This window comes from Tenebrio molitor, chromosome 4 (genome assembly GCF_963966145.1).
Source record: "Tenebrio molitor chromosome 4, icTenMoli1.1, whole genome shotgun sequence".
Classification (NCBI taxonomy): Eukaryota; Metazoa; Arthropoda; class Insecta; order Coleoptera; family Tenebrionidae; genus Tenebrio; species Tenebrio molitor.
In genome coordinates this window covers 16,903,354-16,919,581 of record NC_091049.1, presented here as the reverse complement: position 1 = coordinate 16,919,581, position 16,228 = coordinate 16,903,354, and the positions used below count along the sequence as shown (strand labels likewise).

General features: G+C 30.9%; 1 protein-coding gene across 3 annotated transcripts in view; it reads left to right on the top strand.

Moving 5' to 3' along the window:
* The window catches only part of dsb (debris buster), a 71,340-nt gene that overhangs the window by 26,520 nt on the left and 28,592 nt on the right, over window positions 1-16,228 (top strand). For all 3 annotated transcript variants that reach the window (XM_069043811.1, XM_069043810.1, XM_069043809.1), the window contains exon 2: window positions 13,265-13,421. In XM_069043811.1, the coding sequence (XP_068899912.1) occupies window positions 13,289-13,421 (133 nt within the window). In that variant the 5' untranslated portion in view covers window positions 13,265-13,288. The remainder of the gene's footprint in view (window positions 1-13,264; window positions 13,422-16,228) is intronic.

The window sequence follows — 16,228 nt, the reverse complement described above, 5'->3', positions numbered from 1 at the left end:
AAAACATTCAGGATGCAAGAACTTCTTAGTTATGAATTTTTCAAATTGACCAATAGTGTTCGAGCAGTTTTCACCTTTACGAGAAAACTGAGTTCTTTCCCTCATTTACTAAGTAACATGTAATGGGTACGTATGAATCGTATGAATAATAAAAATTACTCTTAGAATTATGTTGCTAAGCAATTTAAAGCGTTCGTTGAATTTACAGCGTGCTTCTAATTGTTAATTACAAAAATCTTCTACATCCTGACCATTTTTTTAAACGCTATTGCTTTTATTTATACCCAACGAAAGCGCACTCTAAATCTGATTCGCGAGTTCTGGGACACCTGTATATAAAACAACAAAATTCAATTAATGTAGCAGGGATACGTATTTGTTTAGTAGTTTTCCGTTTCATCCAAAATTCTTATGTTAGAAAAGAATATTGTACTGACTTAGAGTATTACATGGACTTTAGTATGAGCGTTATTATGGTAACAAAAAAAATTACTTTATCTACCCTTGCTGTTACAGTAGCACTTTATCTACCCTCTAACATCTGCTATATAAAAAATAAATATAAGTTTCTTTTAATATGAAATTAGACGAAAATCAACAAAAATAATATTTAAGTTTATTCAAAAAATTTTAATGAAAATTAAACAAACGGTTTCAAATTTTATCAAAATTTTAATAATAAACCAGCAAATGCCACTGTCTAAGAGTAATAACTAATAAATAAAGCTGGAAACCTTGGACCTTGTTTGTCTATTTGAGTGTCTCGAATCATTAGCAGTAAACACGTAAACGAGAAAAAATTAGCATTTTAAATAATTTTATTATTTATTACTCTAAATTTTTTATTAAAATATTTTTTTGTTCGACACTGTCAGAATTTGAGAATTTTCTCCTGTGTGAACTTAAAAATAATGTATGTGTGTTTTCAAAATTTTATTAAAAAAAACATCTCATCGATAAATTATTCAAGCAAAAAACTTTTTTGGCATTTAGCTTACGGGAAATGAAATATATGGAATCATCTAAAAACTTGATATTTAAAAATTTTAATAGTACATATATCATTTGACGAGCTAATAATGCCTATCATAATCCACAGGGTGAAAGTTAAAAAACGAGCCGCAGGCGAGTTTTTTAATCACCAGAGTGGATTATTAGCATTATTCGCGAGTTAAATACGACGTTTTATCTACGACCTACGACTTTTTTTCATAAAACACTTAGTTTACAAAATTTTTAAGATCTGTGACTTATGATGAATCACATGTGACTTATAATAAGTCACGAGTGTAATATATGACTGGCATAATGTATCTATAGTTACGTAAATAATAAACGTATAGCATCTGTGACTTATGATAAATCACAAGTGACTTATAATAAGTCACGGATGTAATTTATGACTGGCATAATGTATTTATAGTTAAGTAAATAATAAATGTATTATTTAATGGTCACACATAAAAATATAAAAAAATCGGAATGTACAAACTTTTAGTTTTTCAAAAGCTAGCGTACTTTTTTTTAATTTTTCCATTATTTGTAATTTTGTATCATTATTAACATAAAATTATTTCTGAGGTTATCATAGATTATCATGACGTTGTGATAACATTTTTCGATTCCTGAAAAACTAATACATTTCTTGAAAAGAAACTCACCTTCAGAGATAATGGAAACTATAACAAGACACAAACAATTTAATGGCTTGTAATTTGTTCATAAAAAAGAAAATGTTGACATTACTCTAACAATAATTTTATAATTCTCTTCTTTATTCAGAAAAAGTATTTCCGGGTGTCATTCATGCCAACAACTCCTGAAAAGTACACGCAACAAATACGGAAGTCTCAATGGAAAAATTTGTCACAAGATGGACTTTGACGACACTGTAGTTAATCAATTCGTACAAAAAACTCTGTTATTGTTGGAAGTTAGCATAAACGCAATTGTGTACACGTAAAATTACAAAATAATTGAATTAAACGGTTATCGAAACTGGCTGCCAATTTCGACCATAACGGCTGCATGATTCTGTGCAGCTTTCACGTATTTCCCAACTGCAGTGGCGGTGTTATATTAAAAGATTGATTTTTTTCGGTGGGAGATTTCACTGCTTCACTCGGTTTTATTCTTCGTTATGTGGCCTTTAAGTCGCTGCATCCTCTGACGAAGATATTGGGAAATTGTTGTGTCATCGTCGTTGACACTGTTGAATGGTATTTACGATTGTTGACGAGAAAAATAGTAAAAATTTGCGCTTGGGTAATGAAATGTCGATAATTAGGGAAGTTGTCTGTTAATGTTACTTCAGACACAGTTTCATGGTTAATAACCCGTTGGAGTCACAGACGAACAGCTGTCAACGGTGTGCGTTTCTATCGTTAAATATACCTACCTATTTTTAAGTCGATAAGATTTATACAATTAAATTATAATAATCATTTGAATATTACATTTAAAAAATATATGTGGCTACAATTGTATTATTTCTTAACTGTATAATAAATGGTTGTGAGCATAAAGGTGGAAGCAAACATTCTTTTAGAGTTTTCCTAGAATATAAGACAATTGGCAATGTTGACCTTACAAATTGACACTCTGATATTCACGTAAAGTTCATTTGGAATTCAGTACACACAAATTACAAGGATTGTTAAATAAAAAAATATAGAAATAATAGTTATTGCGGAACTGAAGGGGAAACCATTGAACACATCATATCTTCTTGCACCGTTTTGGCTCAAAGCGAATGTAAGAAACGTCATGATATATTCGCTAAAATTATACACATGAATTTAGCTGTTAAATTCAATTTATTAAAGGATACACAACTACATTACATTTATAAACCAGAAAGTTGTTTAGAAAATGACAATTACAAATTATATTTTGATCGCACAGTTTTAACTGACATTCACATTGAGCATAACAGACCAGACATTATTATTTTAAATAAACAACAAAAGCAAGCATATCTTTTAGATATAGCTGTTCGAAATTCCCATAATATAACACAGACATATAACACAAAAATTAATAAATATTTAGAGCTATCCGTTGCTATGAGAAATCTTTGGAGTTTAGAAATTTACCACATATAATTTCAGCAACGGGAATAGTACCGCAATCTCTTTTTAAAAATTTAAAGTTCTGGATTTAGGGAACACATTGGTAGTTGAAATTAACATTGACACAGAACATAATACACAACAAAGTCAAAATGCGGAGGCGAGACGCCGGTAATTATGTTGATAAGCACTGCACTATTACTTGATAGTAATATCCGTAATAGAGAATGTACTCCGGCAAAATTGCCGTGCCGCCGGGTGGCGGAGGGATAGTTATTTATTATACAAGACATTTTATCTTCGAGGGCGTTTTTAGCGTCGAGACGCTAATTACGCTCGAGAAAATAATTAAATTTTATCGTCGTGTATAATATTCTATTTTTTTCTATAGCATTTGTATTTAAAAAATTAAAATTTAATTTTTTTAAATCACTACTAATCGTGTCAGGTTTTAAAATCTCGTTAGTATGAGCGTTGTTGTGGTAATAAAAAAAAACTTTATCTACCCTTGCTGTTAAAGTAGCACTTTATCTACCCTTGCGGTTAAAATGCTACTTGACTTTTTGATTTGAATAGATAAAAGCACACTTCAACATCTGCTATAGAAAAAAATAAAAAATAATTTATTCATATAAATATAATGTACATTTTTATATTTAGTGTAATAATCATTTAATCTTAAGAACAGCATGACGTTGACATAGGCAAGTACGAGAACAAAGTTGACCTACCATTTTTCAGAACTCGTCTTTAATGAAGTCATCAATCAACATAATACTACAAGTTTTCTTTTGGGTATAAATCAAAAAACTGTGAAGGACGTGACATTTTTTCTTTTCTCAATGAGTTTTTAGCAAGTTTGGAAAGATCTTTGAGTGATTTTTTTATTGAAACTATCGCGTGGGTTATTAGTATTACTTATTAAACAAGGTGTATATTTTTCCCATTTTGTGCTGTCCAGTTGCTACGTTTTTGGACAAACTATAGTCCAAATTTATAGTTTTCAGTTTTTGTATAGTTTTACTTAAGTAATGTTTTTTGACCCGACGATAACCACCAAGTAACTCTCCACTAATTCAGTGACTGTGCTTACCAATTTTATTTCTTAGGCCCCAAAAGTTGTTAAATTTAGTTCCTATAAGAATTTGGTCAAAACCTGTTTATAGGTCAAGAAACTATAGTCTTGGCGATGTGCAAACTTCTTGCAAATTGTATTTGTGCTCCTCCATGTCGACATTATTGAATTGCCAAATTCCTAAATTAACGAGAAATTAACATGTTGTTTCAATTAGGACGTATACTATGCAATATTTCTATATGTTAAAAAGCGTAATTCATTTTATTCATAACACACATGGAATTTTGTGCTTTTTTTGTACTCAATTGATTCGCCTTACATATTAGTAAAAATCTGTTTATAAAATTTATAATCTGCATATGTTTTCAAGATCTATTTCTTGCTGTTTTAAAAATTAAAAATCATTTTTTAAAATAAGTATTATCGTTAAATTACTCAAATAAAATCATATCAGTTCATTCGCAGATATGAAAGGATTCGTACATTAAACATCAAAGTAAAAAAAATCATTGAATGTGTGCATAAAGTTATTTGTAAAAGTACTACTCGTATACCGATTATATTTTTTTGTTCGACACTGTCAGAATTTGAGAATTTTCTCCTGTGTGAACGGATTTTGTTAACTTGTCAAAACGAAACGTAAAGCTAATTTTAAAGATTTTAGCGATTTGGAGCCTTTGAGGGCTCGTCGAAGAAAAAAACGTTACATTCAACTTGTTCGTGTGTAAACTATTGGGTGATTCAAAATGATTGTGGATAAGTATGGCAACAATGTACGAAAATGTATGTGGCAACTGTGTGGGTAGGATAGAGTTGACATTTCTTTTGACAGTTCATAATCGCGCAATTTTAAAAATTGTCAAATCAGTGTACAATGGTATAAAAAAAATCAAAATGCACGCTTATGAATTGTCATACAAATGTCAACTCTACAGTTGCCACATACATTTTCGTATATAGTTGCCATACTTATCCACAATTATTTAGAATAACCCAATGCTATCTATAATCGTGTCAAAAATAAATGACTCTCTAGGATTTAAGGTAGGTTGCCATAAATTTGGTTAGGTTGGAGGCTATGTGGTTTCTGGTGACAAACAAAAGATATCGTAACCTTAAGGCAGCGAATTGCTTGTGGCATATGGCTCTATTTCTCGCTAAGTGATAGATGTTTTTTCGTTTCACAATTAATTTTGGTTTCTGGCAGCATATTTAGTTGGACTTAATTTCTCAATTCATAGTAACCAACCTTAGGCATTCAAAGTTACTTTTGAAAACTCTAGTTACACACAACATGAAAAACGTTATTTCCCTAAAAGTTGGAATTCTAGGGAGGTATTTATTTTTGACACGATTATAGTATCTTACTTAGCAATAAATATCTGATTGTGATTACGAATTTTTAAAGCAACGTTTTTAATGCTAGAACTAAATGAATAGTGTCTTGTAGTTTTCAACCGTTTTAAAACGCTAAATTCTTGATACAGTTGTATCGGTGTAGATAAATAAAACCACTATTCATGACGTCCAATCAGTCTTGGAACATTAAAATGTAATTTTTCTGTAACAACGGCGTCATAAAGTCTATTTCGGATATAAGGAGAAATGTAAACATAAAACAAAGTCTTTTGTCAACAAGTCTTTGTAAAAAAGTTATTATCTTCAAGCGATCGAAAATCGTGCGCTGTCAGTTTTCAGGTATTCGGCCTGTTTTGCAGCACTTGGCTGACGCCTCGTGGTTCAAATTTCGGCCTCATACCTGAAAAGTGATCTGACAGCACTACTCATATGAAAATAACTACAGTCTGGCGTTATGCAAATACGTGCACCAAAATAACCGAATCATAAACGTCAAATTTTAGATTTGTGTTTGATGTTGACTCCTTTTCTATGTGCAAACAGTCGTAGAAAAAATATTGCCTGGAACTCATGGGATTGCCATTTACAAACTTTCCGTTCATGTAGTAAATACAGGGTGTTATGGAAGTCCACGCAATAAATTTAATCACCAGTAGAACTCTTTAAAATAAACGTTTTTTACATATTGATTTCTTTTTAATCGAATATTTTTTTCTAACCCCTAATTTGACACTTCAATTGAAACGAAAGAGTGAGTGAAAATGTTTTGTGCGGTAAAAAGTTTACCAGTTTTTTGAAGAAAGAACGATCGCTGTAGTAATACAGTTTTTACTGTTTTTCATTCGAGTAATTCTTTTTTCAATGGATGTGCAAACACATGAGCGGGTATGAATTTTAGGGTTCAAATTATATTTAATTTTAACTCTATTTGGAAGAATTTGCGGAAAAAATGATAAATAAAACAAAAAGTATATTTTAACGAGTCGTATTGGTGGTTAAATTTATTACGTGGACTTCCATAACACCCGGTATACTACTTGATGCACTTATTGCGTTAATTACTATTTCAAGTAATAATACAACAACAAAGAACACCGAACAATGCATAAATCATAACAGTGAGAAAAACAAGCACATAAGATCAATATTTAACCAAATGCACGACACTCGATTAGCTTCAAATTCATTATTTGCATAAATATTATAAAATCACCTGTCTTATTCTTCAGGTAGCCTGATTGAACAACAAAACACCAAGGCTAAATTTGTTTACTTTTTTTTTGTTTAGAAAAAGTAGGAAACGAAGAAAGCTATCGACCTTAACTATTATTTACCCAAAAATACACATTCCAGGCCTCAACCTCATTCGGTAGTGTAAGACGTGATCTAATATTTAAATAAATAAGATGTTTACAACACGTAATAAAAATACAATTGACGCCATAGTTCCATTAAATATAATTATTTTTAAAAGCCATAAATTGTCACATTTAATTTCATAAATGACCAATACCTGTACAAACATAAAATGTTTCTAGAGTTCATCACAGGTGCGTTTTTAATTCTTTGACGGATTGTCTCAAGGCTCTACTCCCAGACCCCGTCGTCAGAAAGTAATGTTCGCTTTCTTTGACACCTTACTCAAGATAAACTAATTACGAGCAACTTTCACACAATTTGTCTACAAAAAGAGTAATATTAAATCCATCGCTGCTGCAGTCCTCAATTAGAATTTTACAAGTTTTGCTATAATTACTCCTACTTTGATGCTTCATTTATTGATGTAAATACTGTTATTTGCCGTACATCGGCAAGTTTCACCGACTTTATAGCTTACTCATTAAGCAAATAATGACTCAGTATGCAGTGACCTTGAAGATGACATTTCCAATAGAAAATTAATGTCCTGGGGTTGAAGTCGTCTTTCTCATGAAACAGTTCGACTTGATCGCTGGTGTGTGTAGGTACTGCTTGCAAAAAAAAAACTTTCACTTCCATTTATATGATACATTTTACTTGGAAAATTACAGAAAAGAACTGTCTGTAATCAAATTAGCATACTTGATCACAGTTTTAGCAGTCTCGTGATCGAAAGATGTCTAAATACGTATCAACAAGGTCAAATGTTTATTGTAAAAAATTGTTGCTAGTTTTCAAATTGAAATCTTAAAAGTAGTTAATGTTAAAATTATGTATTAGACCCTTTACCATACCTTCATAAAGAATTAATAGTGTATGACATAAATGACAAAAAAGCTAATGATTATAATACTAAACGGTGGTAATTATAAAATGTTAGTTGTACGTATTTGCATCAACTATTAATTTATTTCTGACTTCATAATTATACTTAATGAATTTAATTTTGTTAAAAAAAATACGAAAATGATCTTTCCTGGTGAGATGAATATAACTTTTTTAAACTAGACCTCCAAATTTAATAAAGTGTCATTATTATGTTATGACCATTATTAACGGCTAATAATAATATAATGATATAAATATATAACGTAAACCAATTACAACGTTGACAACGTACATACTCACGTCACATCATTATTCAGTCATATTATACAAGAGTCGTTAATTATTTATTATTCCTGTAAAAGAAGCTAGTAACAGTAATTGTTAATATTAGTAAATCCAAAAAAATATTTTCGCAATTGAAAATAGCAGAATCAAAATATACAGGTTGTATTAAAAAGGGCGCATAATATTTACATTACATGATTCTATGTTGAAATAGAAACAAAAAACTCTAGTACCAATTTACTGTTAGTCTTCCGCCCATATAGTTATTAACAGTCAAACTTGGAAATTTGCTAATATTGTTATGGAGAAATACATTTAAATAATATCAATAACACATAATTCAATAAGTAAACCAGCACTAATTTTAGTATTTTGATTATTGATTTATTTGTAATTTCATTTATTTTAAAAAATGCTTTTCATAAATTTTCAAGCTATTGCAACATTGCAACTAAGCTAGAGTGGTTTTTCTTGACTTGAGTAAAGTCAAAGTAAAAGGACTGTCATTAATCTCATTTTTGATGATAATAAATAAAAAATTATTTATCAAAGACCAAACTCACATTAGAATTTTTTGTTTGCTATTCAACGTAGATTCGCGTGACGAAAATATTATGCTCCATTTTTAACACATCCTGTATACTAATGATACTTACCTGTTTTTTGATTTGGATAATCAACAACAAGATTTAATGGACTTATGTTGTTGAATTTACATTTTTTAAGGTTACCTTGCTATACCAATTATACCATCTAAATGTTTAGATTTTTAGTCCATTCCCAAAAAAAAAATTGCTACGGAGGATAAAATCACCTGAAATCGGAGCTTTCTTCGGTTTTTGCTTATATCTCTAAAACAATAATAACGAATAGCGAAAAGCTTCCAGTGGCAGTACCTACTTTAATATACCATTTCTTGTTGGTCAAGATTTGCAGTAAAATTTGTTCTGTTTAGTTCAAGCATTTACGCCAATTGGAAAACATTTCCCTTTCTCTGGTGCAGGTCAGGTAGAACTAGTGCACGTCCTAACGGTCTTCAATTGATTTCTACTCTCCATTTCATTATTTTTCTTTCCAGACATTTTTATTGATTGAAACGGTACCGTAATTACAGTCTGACACACATATTCCTATATGTGTGTCATATTCCTATATGTGTGTCAGTACTGAAAGTGTAAAACAAAACAAAAGATTTGTTTCTGTAGTTGAAAAATAGATCTGGAGTGTGGATACATTTTTAAAGACACGTTTGTTAATTGTGTTACAAAAGAGGAGCCAATGGGAATGGATCTCTGAGTGCAATTAAGAATTATTGTTAGACCTTGGATTTGTCTCACCGTTTTCATCAAACACTAATGGCGATGCGGATTTAAAATATAAAATTAGAGATTCGGTAAACACAGCAAAATCAAGGGCGTTACAACGATGATTACGCCCGGAGAACGATGAATCCAACTCGAGGGCTTTAGCCCGAGAGATGGATATCGTTCGATGGGCGTAATCATCGTTGTAACGCCGTGGTGCATACAAGATTTTATTTTTCACTACGTGTTCTTAAAAAAAAAATTGGCATCTTTACAATTATGAATTCATTACGCCCGCTTATTCTTATTACGCCCTGTATTATGCCCCGGTTGTTATGGACATGTTTACGTATTTCGTATCCTAGGAGTTATCATGCAATTATACTAAAGTGAAAAATAAAGAAAATTAAACAAATAATCATTTGGAAAAACTCAAAAGACGCTAGCTACACAGGCACCATTGTGTCTTTTGTACAGTTGATTTAAGATTTTATTTGAAGAAACCCTGAATATGTTTCTTTAATGATTAATGATTTTTTCGACTTATTAATGTCAAATCACTTAATATATTTAAAAAAATACGTGTTGTCACCGTTTATGTTAAATAATCATTAAATAACACCACCAATACAGGTTTCAGCATTTAAAAACAAATAATTGAGAACATGATATTCTACGATTTAAAGTAGTCATTTAAATTAATACTCGTTTTACTACAATTATTATTTTCATTGAACAAAATTGTAGAATTGTAGCAAATTTTGTAGAATAATAGTAGTTTATTTGATGAGTTCTTGTGTAAATTGGGGTTTTTTGGCACGAGTGGGCCAGTTTAAAACTCGTTTCACTCGCGTTTTAAAGGCCCACGAGTGCCAAAAAAGCCCAATTGACACACGAACGAGTTGAATATAACGTTTTTTTGTTCGACGAGCCCCTTAAAGGCTCCCAATCGCTTAAAATCTTTAAAATTAGCTTGACGTTTCGTTTTGACAAGTGGTGACATTTATCAAAATCCGTTCACATAGGAGAAAATTCTCAAATTCTGACAGTGTCGAACAAAAAAACCCATTGAATTCGACAACGCTACAAGTATTGCTAGAATAAAGAAATTAAGTACGTATTTACTATTTAGGTGATTAGTTAAATGGAAGACGTACAAAGATAATTGAACCATCGATCAACATATGACATACATTACATTAAAACATTAAAAGAAGCTGTCATTGACCAATGCTAACGCACATCTAACAATTTTTTTGTGTTAAGACGTAGTATAGAACGTAAGATATTATTCTGTTATATTTTACATTCAATCAGTTTGGTTTCAGAAATTATATGCATCAAAGAAAAGTATAATTGGTTTCTTTTTATTGTACTAATTTTTTTTTCGATTTGTTGATGCTTGAGTATTCTAATCACATAACCATCACCTTCATAAAATAATACCTACCAAAATTTATAACAACGATTAAAAACACATTAACCAATACCTGGAAAAACAAATACAAAACATGTTTCCTAAAAAACAGCAATATCTGATGTAAAACCGTTTTTCTACTATTATTTTTATTAAGCGATCATCATTCATTTTTAATCATTATATTATTTTTACAACAGACAAGAGAAAACTTGCAACAGTAGCTATGCCAAGAACAGTAATAACGAAAGTAATTATTCCTAGTGTTCCCAATTTGACGAACAAAGGTAATAAATAACTAATAAGACGTCGATCATATGATGTTATTCATGCACTCAATAATTTTAAACACTTATAATTATTGTCCAATAGCAAAGCCTATAAAACTGGGTTTCCAGTTAGTCTTGACCACCTGTTCCAAAGAATTAATAATTGTTGACAATAGCTTTAGGGGCCAACAAAATATGTTGTTTTATTTCCTTGCAGGAAGAAAGTGAGGTAACGAAACCTTATATCAGTTAATCTAAACATATCGATTTAATCAAAATTGTTCAACCAAAGTTATTACAGTTACCTTGGAATCGAAGAAAGAAAAATGTAATGTAAATTGCACAATTAAAATCTAAACGCCAAAGACCATTTTTGTCAACATAATTTTTTAGAACTAAAGATTTAATTTTGCTAGCGTTCAAGATAATTCCACAAAGATTTTTTAAATTTGTATATAACATTGTATAATTATAGAAAAAAAATAACAGGCTTTTAAAGATACGAGTAGCTTTGTAAAAGGAGATTACTACGTTATTAAAAATGAAAGTAAATTATATCGAGAAGCGAAAACAAGAAAATTTAATTATAGAGAGAAACTAAAATATTTAGGAAGAATTCAAATTTTTACTACAAATTATGTACGAAAATGTAAAACACTTGGTTTTTGGTTTCAAAATCAAAAGATTTTTTATGATCAATTTATTTAGAAGAATACCGTAATTTTTGACGTTCTGTATATTCCCAGAATACATTTAAAAAAATTAAATCAGTAATTGTCAAAATTAAAGAATTTGCATTAAATATTTAAATCATAAGTAAACAGTAAAATATCGAGTGTTCAATTGAAAAGTTCATCTAGCAGCCTTTGAATTTTTGACAACATTGTGAGTATGTCTAATAAAGGCAATGACAAAAGTTAGGTTAGCACCACGTTAAGAAGTGACATTTTTGACTAAATTTATTTTATACGTAATGTGAGCGCTAGGTTATCGAAAAGGTTTATAACTGGAGCAGGACATGTCTCTGACTACATGTTTGGTAAACTCCGTCCAGCGAGAAATTGGGAGATTTTAAATTATAGACTTGTAACCCAACACTACAAAATGCGCTAGAATATACATTAATTAGAGCATAATTTCAGGAAAAAAATGTTACTGCTTGAAGGTAAATAAATGATTTACGATAGCTCGTACTTTCTCTGCGTAGAATTTAGTAATTTTTATGTCCACCAATCTCTCGCTGGACAAACTATAACATTGAATGCAAAACCTCTTAATTTGACGAAAGTCGCAGCGATGTGTGATCCGTAAAATTTTAGGTTAAATATGTTTTTTATGTTAAAAGCATTCAATGCCCACCAAGACATTGTTGCCTACGTTGTCGACAAGTCAATTGCAAAATTAAAAAATCATAGCCAACTTAATGAACTTTTCATTTGAACACCCGTTACTCCCTGAACCTTCACACATCATTATTTACATACTTAATGATAAAAAAATATCTACGACTCAACCAGAATATTATTTTGTTTGGTTAGAATAATAATTGAACCTTATAGTAAAATACACATATTTACTTTAGTAACAAAAAAAATCGATAAAATATTCCATTTATTGTTGTCTCTTGCACCTACCACATTTTCTTAATTATTTTCACAAGTTTACACTTGCGATTATACCTAATAATAAAAATTCCTACAAGAGAGTATAATTTCACCTAACAATTGAATTCCATTGCTTTTGTACAATTTTTTCATTTTTATAAATGTAACAATAGTGATGAGTACGTGTTCTTCTCGTGTTTCATTTTTTGCAATGCAGCTCTTCTATCCAAAACGTTCATTCAACTTAGTACACTCCGAGAAGGAAGCGACAGCAGTAATATGAATGTTTCCAAATATTTATTCAGGCGAAAGTAACATTATCCTGATTTCGGGCGAATCTTCGAGTCCGTAGACGTCACATTGCACAAAATACGTTGGCCGTTTCGTGAAGTCCACCGTAATGGGACGGAAGTCCAATGGCAACCTGTAATTAACGTAAAAAACCACCTAGACAGCAAGATATCTATGAAAACTCCTTGTTCTACTTAGGTTTGCGTTACTAGCAAATACAGTTTTACATAATCGGTTTACATCGATGACCATATTATTTTCCTGGTCTTATTGCGTAACATGAGAGAACAGATAACATTTACGCGGCTCTTTCTAATCTTTGTTTTGTTTTTATTGCAGAATACCCAGTTTGGGTACAATACGATGGGACTCTACAAGCAATACTTCCGGATAAGTCAGTACGCAAGAAATCAGTTATTGGGAAATCCGAATAGGAACAGCAAAGATGGCACACCTCTGCAAATGCTCATTTCCCAACAGGGGAAGTTTAGCAATAGTGAGTAACATTATTTATACAAGGACAAAAAATTCCTCTCTTTAAAATTCTGTGCAGGAAAACGAGATCTTTGATCTTGGCTTTTATTGTTTGTTTTTATTACAACGTACTACAACTACTGCTGTTTTTACAACAGTATCAATCACGTTTTTATTACACTGTAAAATTTTCATTCATAGTTCAATTAAAACATCATCAAGGAGCAATCAAACCGTTGCGAGTGATTGTTGAAGCATTGTAATAACATAACAGTAAAATTTTCGCGATTTGCGGTTAAGAAATTTTGTAGATTTATTCAAATACAGCAATCGAAGAAATAAATGTTGATAAATACATATCTACATGATATTTTGTTATCAGAAAAAAATTACGATCTACTGATTCAAATTAATGATAAGAACTCAACACATTTTACTACAATCCCCTGTGCACGTATAACAAAAAACAGTTAGGTATTCAATTAATTACTTCTAAGTAATAAACTTTTAATAAATATGAATTTTAATTATTTATCAGTAATAAGTATCGGGTGTTCATTTAAATTTATTCTCAAAGTGAACGTTGAAGAATCGATTGTGAACGCAACACGTCCGTTTGCAGACTAAAAACACACACAACGCAAAAAGTGAGGTTGTGTTTAAACAGCTGATCCGTGATCTGTAATCCCTGGCGCGTTCACAATCGACTCTTCAATGCCAACTTTGACGATAAATTTAAATGAACACCCGGTATATGTTGTGAGAAAAATTATATATTTAACAAATATTTTATAGGTATTTAATATCGCTACATAAAAAATATAATAGGTGTCATTGTTTAATTATGTAAATTAGGAATGTGAAAACTTGCAGACATTTTTTGCGTACTTTTTTTGTCCTTACAAGTGTTTGAACATCTAAATGTCAATGTAAAGGCTAAATTATTAAGTATTATATTCTATATTGGAATCCTAATTTTAACCGACCAGAGTGGTTCCGTTTACCGACAAATGAAAAAATTGTTCATTCATGAGTAGTTTATTTTTTGACATGTAAAATATGAGTAAATGTTTGTTTTTGCGTTTAAGAATTGTTCAGAAATGTCTGCCTTTTAAAGAAAGATAAAATTAAAATCTTTATACCAGAGAATTTGTCGTGACGAATCTGCGCGTTAATATAAGGTAAAGTTATAAACCAATTAAATCAGTTAACTTGGTTAATGGTTAAATCGGTTAAAAATCAAACCAGCTAAAGAGCGAAAGTGGCAAAAGAAATCAACCAGTCAACCTACCTAAGAAGTTAGGTACATTAATTAATTAATCAACTGGATGGAAGATCATAGTTAAAGAACCTTATAGTTTAACAAAATCTTAACAGGCTTAACGATCAGCTAATTAACAAGGTTAAGCCCTTTAACTGGTTAACATACAGCACTTAATTTAACCGACGAAATAGGTTAGTGGGTTAATTTTTTTTTGGTCGCTTTGACCCTGGTTTAAACCACCTACTTCAGAGATTTTAAACTTGACACAAAATCAAAGCCAAGCGCCAAATATATCAAGATTGTAATAACTACAAAAAACATTGATTTAATCTCGGATGTGGTTTTCCAACATGGACAAATCACAGTGTAATCTGTGGCAGTGAGTTATAGTTTTTGTGTAAGTAGCATTGAAAAGTTTTCGCAAAGTTTTAGGTCTTAGGTTTAAAAAGATGTCTCTGTAACGGTTACCGACAGAAACGCATTAGCAGAATAAAACTTTAATCCAAAACTATAGCATCCAATCAAAGAGGTACAAGAGATCAACATCAGCAAATTTCGTCACTTTAGTTTAGCTTTTGAGAATACAGTTTTTCGTTTATACCCAGCGATAAGATTTACCCACAAATAACTGAAGAGTTTCTTATATGGTCAACCTTAGACCAAAAATGTCCGTTTATACAGGGTTATTATAAATGATTGTAGTCGCAGCAAACCATGCCCATGTTATGAAATTTTTGCCGCCTCACTGAGAACTGTCAATTTTTGTCACTGTCATTGTCATTTTTTAGGTGAAAAGTGCGGTGATTTTATGAATTTTATGTATTTCTTTTTAAATTAACAATTGAATCTAACAATACTGAGTTGTTTAACTCCTCTGTGTGAACGGTGTGTAGGTATTCACTTATTCACATTATTTTGAAAATTTTTATATGGAGCAGCAATCATAAATTTTACATTCAGTTTTTACGCCAAGTTGGACTACAATCATTTAGAATAACCCTGTAGAAGCGTGCGAAAAAGCCAAGCACTTTCTTTGAGCATATCAACGTAGAGGTGTTGGATTTTCTCATGGGCTATGAGTCATATCTGCGCAAACGACGAATATCAGTCTCAACTAGGCGCTACAAACCGACCGAAAAACATCGTCATTCGTTACGTTAGTAGTAGTAGTGAGAGAATCGAACACCTCTAACAGAATTTTTTCTTATTTATCAAGGCTCTTGACAATAAAATATTGAGACATACATCACAAATTGACAAAAATTACCATATCGGTTTTCTCACTATTAGTAAATGCTATTCTTCGCTAATTGATTCCACTTTAAGTTCAATGTTATGAATGTCATAATAGAAGCAAACAATTGTTGCTATAGAGAAAATATTGATATTATAAAGGTTGCTTTAGTTTCATTTTGACAACAATGCCCGACAGTTTGTTTCAACGTAAAATATTTTCATTTATCTGCAGTTCTTAAAAGAGTGTCTTATAAGAGTGTCTAGGGGTTGGAATCTACCACCGGTTAAAGTTTGTATAATACTATATGAATCACCCTGTATATTTACCT